At 41.0% G+C, this 12,110-nt stretch overlaps 1 protein-coding gene across 2 annotated transcripts in view; it reads right to left on the reverse strand.

The window, feature by feature from the left end:
* Nucleotides 1–12,110, reverse strand: part of SIAE (sialic acid acetylesterase) — a 37,487-nt gene that overhangs the window by 24,432 nt on the left and 945 nt on the right. For both annotated transcript variants that reach the window (XM_010334406.3, XM_003923558.4), the window contains exons 2-3: nt 8,814–8,975; nt 601–776 (exon numbers count right to left, since the gene is read on the reverse strand). In XM_010334406.3, coding sequence (XP_010332708.2) covers nt 601–776; nt 8,814–8,975 — 338 coding nt within the window. The remainder of the gene's footprint in view (nt 1–600; nt 777–8,813; nt 8,976–12,110) is intronic.

Here is a 12,110-nt window from a genome sequence, read left to right on the forward strand (position 1 = left end):
GCAGGTGGATCACCTGAGGTCAAGAGTTCGAGACCAGCCTGACCAACACAGCGAAACCCCATCTCTACTAAAAACACAAAAATTAGCCAGGTATGGTGGCACATGTTTGTAATCCCAGCTACTCGGGAGGCTGAGGCAGGAGAATCACTTGAACCCAGGAGGCGGAGGTTGCAGTGAGCTGAGACTGTGCCATTGAACTCCAGCCTGGGAAACAAGAGAGAAACTCCATCTCCAAAAAAAAAAAAAAAAAAAAAAAAAAAAAGTGGTGGGGGCAAGAAAATAAAAATCAACTTGAGAAGAAACTCTCAGTTTTTAAAAAAGTGCTAGAGAAAACAATACTCCTTCTAGGTTCCTAACCTTCTAAGTTCTTAACCTATGTAGAATATATTAGTACCAGTCAATAACTACCAATTTAATCAATAACTTATCTCTTAAGATTGTTAAGTCAAATTAATGAATTCATTCAAAGCACTTAGAATAGACCTCGGCTCATGGTATTCAGTAAATAGAAACAGCTCTGCTTCTCCTCGTTGCCCCTTTATTCCTCCTCCTTTTCCTTCATCACCAACACTGTACTATTGCTGAGACTCTGCAAATTACCTGTAAAACAGTCATCTGCATGTTACTCTGCCCACTACAGAGCCAGACATCTCCAAACAGGACATCATGAACTCTCATGGTGAAGTTTATTCTCTCCAAAGTCTGTTGTGCCATCACTTCAAAAGGTCCTCCAGGCTTCATAGGATCCAGTACCACCATCCAGATATTAGAGGGAGCTGAAGTAGTAACAGGACTCCAAGGAATTAATCAATTAATTAAAATGAAATTAAAGCCCAATTATACTCTTTTGTGGCTATTCCCAGCCTCTGTAATAAACTGAATTCAAAGCTATGAAGATTGGTCAAATTTCAGACAAGAGGATAAAACTAACAAGAGCAGCAACATTTTTACCCTTAATCTGTGCCAATCCCTCTTTACTTTTAACTGAAGCATTTACAAAAAAAGTAAGTTACCCAGTTATAATCCTAAATGAGGATAGACAAAAATATGCACAGATTAAAATTCAAGATTTAATAGAAAACAGAAAAAAGAAATTTTATTATACTATCCAGCTGTCAAAATTAACATAATTTTATCTTTCAGATTAGTATAATGTCCCAAACTAACTTACAATTACTCAATCAAATGTGACCACAGCGTAGAGGAAATCACTGATAATCTAGAACTTCCCCTGGCTTAACAGTATCAGCCTTGTCTTCACTCCCCACCTCCTCCTGCGTTGCTAACAAGGATTAACACTACCAGTGGTCCGGGTTCTCCTAACAGCAAACTGTTGAGTGGAGAAACTGACACATCAAAAAGTAGTGGGAGGCATATAATTTAATCTCTCTGTGAAAAAGACATTCCAATATGCCCAATTAATTATTTTTACAGAGTTGTCTACAAGACTAAGTCTTTGGGACTCAATTAGGGAGATGAAAAGCTATCCAAGACCCAATTTCATAAATTCAAAGCATATTCCCTAGAACCACCCCTACCACCCTGCTCCCTCTCATCACTCACCAGACCACCTCTGCCATCAACAAACTTAGAAGCTTCAGGAAAATATCTTCAAAATGGCAAAAATTATGCCAAGGATAACCAAGCAACATGAACAACATTGATGAAACAAGAGTGTGAAAATAGGGGGAAAAAATGAGATATTAACATTTTAAAATAAATATTCTTGGCATTTTGCCAAAGAAGATGAACTGATTTATAATTTGTACCCATCAGATCAATCTAAATTCAAAGGGAAAGAATGATAAGAACTGGAAATGAAGCATCCTAAAATTATTACATCCAATATGAGAAACAATAATTCTAAATATACCATCCAAGTGCCTCCTATGTGCTAGACACTGCAAAGTTCTTTCCAATCAGCAAGAGCTAAGCAGAAGCATGTGATGTCCCGATGCACAACAGGTGACTAGCAAAAACTCAATTCATAAAATGTTGCTCAGAGTTCTGGGGAAAATGTCCAAAAGCCCCGAGTCATCAGGGAAAGGGTGCATGTTTGCTCCTCTTAAAAGCATAAGCAATTAAGCTTGCTACTCCCATGCCTAAGAGGTTAATTAAACCCTGGACCAAATGTTCGGTATTGTTTTTATACCATCAATAGCTACAAGTCAACATATTAAATGTATAATTCACCTAAACCAGAAAAATCACTGTTTTGGAAACAGTGGGCAGCTAGGACAGATTGTGTCGCACAGGTGTGATGTGTTCCATATGGCTCACACTTCTGAGCAGGCAGACACTCCAATCTGTCCCAACTCCAGGCTTGCCAAGGTCTTTCCAGGCTTCCTGCACTGACACATCTTACTGGCGCTCTGTCCTTTTGCCACCAACGTTACTCACTTATGATGGTGAGGACCCCCAGAAAACCAAGGACTATTTCTTAGCCTTCTATGGCTATACTATTTATTCCTATTCACTGCTATTAATTAGGTATTTACCCTTAGCCTCAATCCAGCAACATAGCTAGTGAAGAAAACTACCTTCACCAGAGGTTCTGAAAATTTTTGCTACCCAGTAATAAAAAGACAATGCCCAAACTATTTGGGCAAAACATGGCAATACCATCCTACTAAAGTCATAGGATGCACTCCCTCTAGGGCCTAAGGAGTGAAAAAACTAGGCATCAAGACCTGAGCCTTATTCCCAAGATTGCCCTCCCAGAGAAACCTCCTTCCAACTTCCTCAAAGACCTTGGAAAACTTCCTTCTGTGCTAGTCCTCAAGATGTTACTTTCAAGCTTTTTTTTCCTTTCCTACTTGATAAAAGAAAAGTAACTTCTGGCCAGGCGTTGTGGCTCATGCCTGTAATCCCAGCACTTTGGGAGGCCAAGCTGGGTGTATCACCTGAGGTCAAGAGTTTGAGACTAGCCTGGACAACATGGTGAAACCCCATCTCTATTAAAAATACAAAAATTAGCTGGGCATGGTGGTGGGCACCTGTAATCCCATCTACTTGGGAGGCTGAGGCAGGAGAATCACTTGAACCCAGAAGGCAGAGGTTGCAGTGAGCTGAGATCACACCATTACAGTCCAGCCTGGGCAACAAGAGCAAAACTCCATCTCAAAAAAAAAAAAGAAAGAAAGAAAGAAAGAAAAAAAAGAAAAGAAAAAGTAAACTCTGACAATAACAAGTGTTAAGAACAGTTAACTTCCAGACAAAGCAGGGCAAACTTGATGCACTCCAGAGAGGTTACTAATGGTTAAACCAATTCAGAGACAGTTCATTTAAAACAATAAGGATTTACTCCTATGTAGGTACATACAAAGAACGGCAGCACCTGTGAAGACTGTTTCTTAGACCAAAAGCAAGGGTGAGATTAAAAAGGGAAAACCCACCATGTTTCTTATCAGTTTAGGACTGGTTGGTTGAAATGGAGCTCACCACAGGCAAATGAAGTCCACTTAAGAGGTATTAGAAACGGTACTGACCCATGAAGTCCATAAGCTTGAGTCCAAATAATAAGCGACCAACTAACCACAAAGAGTTTGCCATCCAGCTGGCCTTCTGCTGATCCAGATCAGCTTTCTGAACAAGTGGCTCAGCATCCTTCTTCTGGGCCCTAATCACTTGCTATCAGCTATTCCAGGCCAGGCCCAGGTTTCCGTAAATTTTCATTTTCAGTGCATTCAAGTCTCTGCTACCTTGCATTTTTTCTTGTACCACCTAGGAAGATTAATTTCCTTTTTTCATTATACAGCTACTTAGAGTGCTTAGTGTGCCAGGCACTCCATCAAGTAAACAGTAGGAAGTAAACCCCATCCCTGGGTTACACTGAAAAGACAGCCATGCAAATTGACTAGGGCTTTATGTTTTCATATCTAAAGGGTAGCAGTTCTGGTAGCCTATTTCTTTCTTTCTTTTTTTTTTTTTTGAGACAGAGTCTTGCTCTGTTTCCCAGGCTGGAGTGCAGTGGCATGATCTCAACTCACTGCAACCTCCACCTGCCAAGTTCAAGCAATTCTATCTCAGCCTCCCAAGTAGCTGGGATTACAGGTGCACACCACCATGTCCAACAAATTTTTGCATTTTTAGTAGAGACAGGGTTTCACTGTGTTGACCAAGCTGGTTGCAAACTCCTGAGCTCAGTCAATCTGCCAGCCTTGGCCACCCAAAGTGCTGGGACTACAGGTGTGAACCATGTGCCTGGCCTCTGGCGGCCTATTTCTTATTGTTGCTCTTCTTCTCATATTCCAGCCAAAGGCAGTGAAGAACTCTCTGCCTCCACCTTCTCTCCACCTCCCAGTTAACTCCCACCTCCAAATGGGAAGAACAAGCAAACAAAAGAAACAACGAAAATAATTTGTCTAGAGACACAGTCAAAAAGTGCTATCTTGCTTTTTCTTTTCACCATTCATATCAGATGTTAATTATTTTGTTCTATTATTATGCCAAAATCTCAGATGCTAAGAAGAGAAAAAGGAAAATTATCCATGACCTTTCCCTTCCTGAGAAGAATAACCTAGAAACGGAAAAAGCAGACCTATTCACTCCCCACCTCCAACAAAACCACCCAACAGAACTCTAGTTCCTCACTAGCTGCAAAGTGGCTCAGTGTTTTGTAGAACTGACTTGGAAGTCAAGAAGGCCTTACTGCCTACACTGCTCCTACCAATCTACATTTATTCTGCTGTAACCTGAAGTTCATCTCCACCACAAAATATGAATGCAAAGGGAAAAGGTTTAAATGCTTTTGTATCAATAAAACTGCTCATACAAGTTGCTTACACTACAGCCTGTGGTAGCAGACACATCCTAAGGTGACACCCCAAAGTCACACAGTTGTGTGGCTGGCAGAATCTGTGACTGGCTTCTAATCAACAGAAAATGGCAAAGGGAATGAGATGTCACTCTTGTGATTAGATACTGTTCTATGAAAAAGGCGAAGGGATTTTGCAGATGTGATTGAAGTCCCTAATCATTTGACTTTAATAAAAATCGAGATTTTCCTGAGTTGGCATACATCATCGGGTGAGCTCGTTCAAAGAGGATCTAGAGGTCAGAGATCTGAAACAGCAGAGATGCTGCCATGAACTCGACACCTAACTGAATTCTGCCAGCAACACAAGGGAGCTTGGAAGCAGGTAACTCGCTACTCACTCCCCCAGATGGGAACACAGCCTGGCCTACACCTTGATTTCAACCTTGTGAGACCCTGAATAGAGAATCCGGCTAAACCATGACCAGACTTCAGACCTGCAGAAATTGTAAGAGTGCAAAAGCGTGTTGTTTCAAGCACCTAAGTTTGTGGCAATTTATTACGTAGCATAGAAAACTAGTATGCAAATTAGCCAGGCATGGTGGCAGGTGCCTGTAACCCCAGCTACTCAGGAGGCTGAGGCACAAGGATCACTTGAACCTGGGAGGTGGAGGTTGCAGTGAGCCGAGATCACACCTCTGCACTCCAGCCTGGGTGACAGAGCAAGACTTTATCCTTAAAAAAAAAAAAAAAAAAAAAAAAAAGGAAAAGAAAAAATATTGGTATGCATGACAACCAGGGGCAGGGAGAGCTTTAGGCTTTTGCGTTATTTTAAGTTAGAGAAAAGATATCTATTTACCTCAATCATGATGATAAATATAGACAGACACACTGTCATTTTATCACCTATGTCAAAGTGAGAGGATATGCCCTATTTTCCCTGATTGGATTCCTTGTGTCTGAAAGAATCATCTTGCATCATTTGACAAATGTGAACCAACCCAGCACCTGACCGTGGCCCCAATCGTCCCCCAAGCGTTAATTTTCCCAATGTCTAAGTGTCAGTCTGCTAGACAAAAGCCTTTATACTGTTATATCTTACTTTGTTCTAGGTACCTGGGGGACTATGGGTAATAAGTTAAATATTACCAGAGGTAGAAAAAGCAGCAAATTGAGGTAATGTGGCTGAAAATCTCAGAGTCCTCATTAAAATCTAAACCAAAAATGCACCCTCCAGTATTCTCTGTGGTATCTCTTTTGAGAGATATTTTCTGCCTATGAAATTTCTTACATGTCTACTTCCTTTATTCCAATTAACACTTCATCTGTTTTGCTTCATGGGCAGAACAAAGTAGGATACCCATTGAAGCAATTTTACAGATCTCTCTAAACTCAAATACCTTGCCCTCTTCTACCAAGTAAATGAGGAAAGTCTAGTAAATAGGTCCCCCCGACCACCACCACCAATAACATCAACCCCTTTTCTTGTGAAATCATCATCAGTATCCATGAATCACTCAATTATGTTAAGTTGCTGCTGGTTATTTTAACTACAAATAATACATCCCTTTGCAGTGAAGTTGCTGGAGCATTACCTGAGCCTAAATTACTAAATGTGAAAGGATGGAATCGGGGAGTGAATTCTTGAAAGATGGGCACATTTGAAAGATAGGTATTCTTCTTTCTACTTTCCTAGGGTTTCTGGTTCAGTGTTTTAGGCATAGCAAGCCCTCACTCGGTGCTTATCAAATTGAACTCAAGACAAATGACCAGTTTCACAATCACTGTAAAGGAAAAGGGAGGCTCCTCTCCTACTTATTACCTTTCATTCCACCTAGCCTCCTGCTTCATCTCTGCCCACCTCAAATATTAGGTCTGAAACAGGCATGAAGGGAGAAAAACTCAAAAAATAACGTACAAGGACTTTTAAAACTGAAACCCTATGTAATACTGTGTGTTTTCTGTATGTATCTCTATAACACTATGTTGTCTCTGTTGCCTAAATATTTATTGGTAACTTAATTGTTAGTAACATGTAAATCCCATTTCTTATTTTTAAATCACAGCAGTTCTTTGGATTTCTAAGTCAGCATCATTTACTGAGAGTGCCATTATTTGTACACAATGCTCCATTTCCAAGGTGGCCCAGCGCAAACAGAAAGCACTGAGAGTCCCTTGAATCCTTCACTTTCAGGATATCCTGCAAGTCACCAACAGCATTTAGTTCAACAGAGAAGCACATCTCAATCGGCTGAAGCTTCACTTTCAGGTCTCTTAGTTTACCCAACAACATTCTTATCTTAAAAAGTCTTAAAACCCAAGAATGAGAAGCACTTACCTTACATCTATGCCTGGCACATAGTATTTTTAAATGCTTGCTGAATGGAAATGAATTTTGAACAGATTGCATCAGGGTATGGATCACTCTGGATTGAATCATCAGTTCTATATACTGATAAAACTAACCAGGCAATCCTTGCTTTCGGGGGCCAGTACAATTCCCACAGGCAGCCCTGTCACATATATATGCTAGCCATTGCTCAAACCACCAATGTGTACCTGAACTCCACCTCCACCTCTGAGCAGCCTCCTCATCTGTCTCATTCTCACCTCCAGTGCACACAGTAGTAGAGCTCTCTGCAACAACCAGCCCTGAGCATGCCTTCCTGCATCCCGTAACGTCTAGCTTCACCTCCTCCACACTGTCTTCTACATCTTCATCTCTTCTAGACAAAGAATACTCCTTTGTAAGATCTCCCTGCTCATGAAAACTGCTAATTCTCACCTTCCTGAACATCCTCACACCACTCTATGAGGTCAAGCCCTCATCATCTCCTGCTTGGATATCATAGCAGCCTGCCCACAGGGCCCACCACCTCTATCTTACTGATCTCCAATCCATCTTCCACAGGTTGCCAGAGTAAGCTTTCTAAAATATCTGATCCTATTATTTTGCTGTTTAAAAATCAGTCAGTTTAGAATAAAACATACGCTCCTTAACAATGACAAACGAGCCTTTCCAACCTATCTCCTCTCATCTGCCCAGCCACACACCCACAGTGTTCCAGACCAACCAACCTGCCTGGCATCTCTCTCATGACCCAGGCATAGTCAGGCCTCCACACCTTTGCCAGGCTATTCTCACTAGCCGGTGTGCCCTGCTCACCTCTTGAGATGAGCCTCAGACTACTCTCTATGAAGTACTCCCATCGCACCTTGTTCTTCCTCACTATGGCACTTACCACACTTAACTGTAACTGCTTATTGTCTTCCCTTCTAACCTGCACACCTCATTAAGGGAGAGGCCATATCTGTTTTACTCATCACTGTATCACCAGTACCTAGTACGGTATGGAGCACATAGTAGGCTCTCAATAGATATTTGAATGACTGACTAATAATAGTATCGGTAACAATCATGACTGCTATAAACCTACTCTGCACTTGTGTGCCAGGCACTGTTACAAGTACTTTATACCTGTTAGTTCACTTCATTCTCACAGCAATCCTGTAGGTATTGTGAGGACCTCCACTTTGCATATAAACTGTGACATGGAGACGTTACATTAGACATCCAAGATGACACAGCCATATAAATGACAGAATCAGGACCTGAATATAGTCACTTCCATCGCCTAGGCTCTTACCCTTTCCTCCACACTGTCTCTTCTTTATATACAATTCAGCTCAAATATCACCTTCTGTGGAAACCTTCCCTTACCACCCAGTCTGAGTTCAATGTTTCTCCTCTGTACCCCAGGACATCCCACATGTACCTTCATCTCAGCATTCATCATACTGTCCTATATAACTTGGTATCTATATCCATTACTCAATAAGTTTCTTGAGAACAGGAACTTTGAATACATCTTATTTTTCTTTGTAACCTCCGTGCCCAGCACATGGCAAATATTCAAATAACTTTTACGGATGAACGGACAGACGGATGTACAGACAGAGGGATGGATAACATGAGCTGGAGTATTAGCATTCATTTTCAAATAATCCAGCAGGTGGCAGAAGAAGGCAACAGCTGAAGAGAAATGGGCTGCCTTACCTTTCACACTGGTCACTTTCTTCATGATGGTTTCCTGACCTTGGCACAGGGTCACGGTCACTGTGGCTCCAGGAGTACCGAAGCCCCATATCACTGCCCCAGCAGGCTCCTTCTGCAGTACCACGTTATTACTGATGTATGAAGCAAAGCGAAAACCAGTACCTAAAAAATTTAGCAAACACTGAGGGGAGCATCATCTGATTCAGCACCAACTAGATCGAGTGAAACAGCAAAGAACATACGGTCTTTATGCAAGAGAATTTTAACATGCTAAGTCCTTTTGATCGTCTAAAACTAGATCTTCTTCCTCCTAATTAGGCAAGCAACATAACAAGAACACTTTCCAGCAGTATGCATCACAGTACACAATGACCACTAAGGAAAACTCTCAGAGCTCAAGGCAACCAACGTCAGTCTTCTTTCCCTTTCAGAGCTCTTGATCTTTCTTTGCTCTCAGGCTTGGCCCTAACGTTGAGCTCTCTCCCGCTAAACCACTAAAATGCTTCTTTCATGCACCCTACAGATGATGTTTATGAAAAAAATAAACTACTGCCTTTCCCTATTTTCCATTACCACACCCACTCCTAATGGCTGGGAGTAAAGCAACATGCCCCTCTCCAAACAGCCTTCCCTAATCTTTGCCCCCTTCTCTATCTCCCCTTTTCCATGCCACTAATGCCAATTTCCTTCAAATAATGTCCCTTATCACGGTTTTCTGACAACCCACTGTACTGCACCGAAAATTCTCAATAAGCCTTTATAAATATTCATGATAAGTCAGCTTCCTTCTCAGGTAAATTCAGATAAATCGAGACATAAAAATAAGGTCAGTGAGAGACAGAAGGTCAATGTGTCTGAACAAAGGTCTTTTGTCACAATTTTACCCATTCCGCAACCTAAATTATACAAAAAGGACAAGAGAAAGCACACTAGAAACTGGATTCTATTCTAGAGAGTCACTAACAAGTCTGAATAAGAACTTACTTTAACGAGATCATTCCTATTTTTAACATCCAGCCTATATAGAAGTATTTTATTAATAACAAACACCCATCCAAATTATCTCAGTGCATTCCTCATCAAAACTTAACAAGGAAAAAAACAAGTTACATCCCAATTTGTCTAAACAGACCCCAAAATACCTAAAAGAAAATTAATTAATTAAATTAAGATTTTTTAAGCATTTTAAAAAAATGATAGGCAGAAAAGAGAATCAGAATTCACAAGGCTGCCATTTTCCTCACTGGAAGCTACAAATGATGAGGGCCCCTTCGGCTATACTTAACAGGGCAGCACAGCTAATGCAGTCGCCTACACAGCTCTGTGGCCTATTTCTCCTGCTCTTGGAATAACAGCCCAGTCCCTAAAAATTCTCAGCTCTCTCTCATGAGTTAGTATGATCATGAAACCTACATGACAATGAAAGATCACCCAGAAGGCCTACTGGGCTGGAGTTGCACAGTTACCATGAGCAAAATGCTCTAAGAAAAGAATACAACGCCCCAGAATTGCATAAGCAGGTTGGCAGCCTGCTGGGGGGAAGGGGGAGGCACATGTGTGGGAGGGCCTTGTCTTGGGTAGGTGCTTCATATGGAACCAAAAAAAGGAAAACCACAGACATAAATAAGAGCTGAGCAGAGTGAGGGTGGGGGTAGGGGAATGGAGTGAAGAAAACCGGTTGCAGCTTGCATATTTGCATGCAGTCAGTAGCACATAGGCTAGGGGAAATACCTTTCCAAGTCAGTCCGTTTTCACCAACATACACTTAGTGAACATCTTTGTGGATGATGTGGGGGCTAAAGAGTTTTAGAGGTAGAAAGGATCTTCATAGTTGTGGTATAAACATGTTATTTACTGATCAAGTAGTAGTATCATATTACTCATCAAGAAACTGAGACCAAAGCAGATTTTTTAAAATAGCTTGCATGTTCATCAGTTAATTTAACAAATATTTATTGATGCCTACTATTTTAAGCACTGGGGATATAACAATGAAAAAATAATAATAGTAACAGACAAAAATCCTTGCCCACAGGGAGCTTCCATTCTACTGGAGACTTTACCTGTGGCAGGCATGGTACTAAACTCACCACAAACATTAATGTTCTTTGGTCTCAAATCACATAGCTTATGACAAAGTTAGAAAACAAGTCACTTGATTTCAAACTTGAAATTCCCACTTTACCAAAATTAGATATTCGTGGCAAATCAAAGAAAAGTCATATTTCTTGTCCCTGAAAAGCTTAAATGTTAAGCTCATTAGAGTAGACAGTGGAATATCAAGGAACTGAGCAATGGACAAAAAACAGAGAGAGAGAGAGAATGAGAAAGAGAGCAAGGCTGATCATTCTTTGTGTCAAACACAAGACACATACATTTAACATTTGATTTTGTTTGTTTGTTTGAGACAGTCTTGCTCTGTTGCCCAGACTGGAATGCAGTGGCCCAATCTCAGGTCACCGCAACTTCCACCTCCTGGGTTCAAGTGATTCTCCTGCCTCAGCCTCCTGAGTAGCTGGGATTATAGGCACCCACCACCACACCTGGCTAATTTTTTTTTTTTTTTTTTTTTAGTAGAGACAAAGTTTCGCCATGTTGGCCAGGCTGGTCTTGAACGCCTGACCTCAAGTGATCTGCCCACCTCAGCCTCCCAAAGTGCTGGGATTACAGGCACGAGCCAACATTTGGATTTTTCAGGTCTTCAGTTTTTTCCTTCATTTAGGGCTGGAGTAGAAAAACAGGAATTAGTATTTTGGAGAAGAGCCCATCATTAAAAGTGGAATAACACAATTAGGACAGTAGTTACCTCTGGTGAGGAACTGTGGATGCACTGGCAAGGGGCACAATGGCAGGCTGAATAGACTGACAATGTTCTAGTTCTTAAGTTGGGTGCTGCTCTCATGGGTGTTTATTTTATTGTGTCATTGTTACATATAAGTTCATGCACCTCAAGTATTACATGGTAAATAAACATGGGCACAGGAGGAATGCCTTAAAGGAAAGATGTCAGGATATGCAACAAGGTAGAGTACTAATGAATGAAAAATGTAATTAATGAAGGTGATACAACAGTAAGACCCAAAGGAGGAGATAAAATACTGACACTAAAATAAATAGCTTTTAACTAAAAACCTCCCCACCTCATTTGATGGATCTCAAAGGTCACTGAGAGGAGGTAAGAGTCAGCAAATGGGATACAGAGTGCCAGCAGTTTGCACTTTTGTTAAACTCTGAACAATCTTTTATGGGCTGCAGTTTGTCAGAATCTAGGTATTTTTCTGGCTCTCAGGTAGAGCA

The sequence above is a fragment of the Saimiri boliviensis genome, chromosome 6 (assembly GCF_048565385.1).
Source record: "Saimiri boliviensis isolate mSaiBol1 chromosome 6, mSaiBol1.pri, whole genome shotgun sequence".
NCBI classification, from domain to species: domain Eukaryota; kingdom Metazoa; phylum Chordata; class Mammalia; order Primates; family Cebidae; genus Saimiri; species Saimiri boliviensis.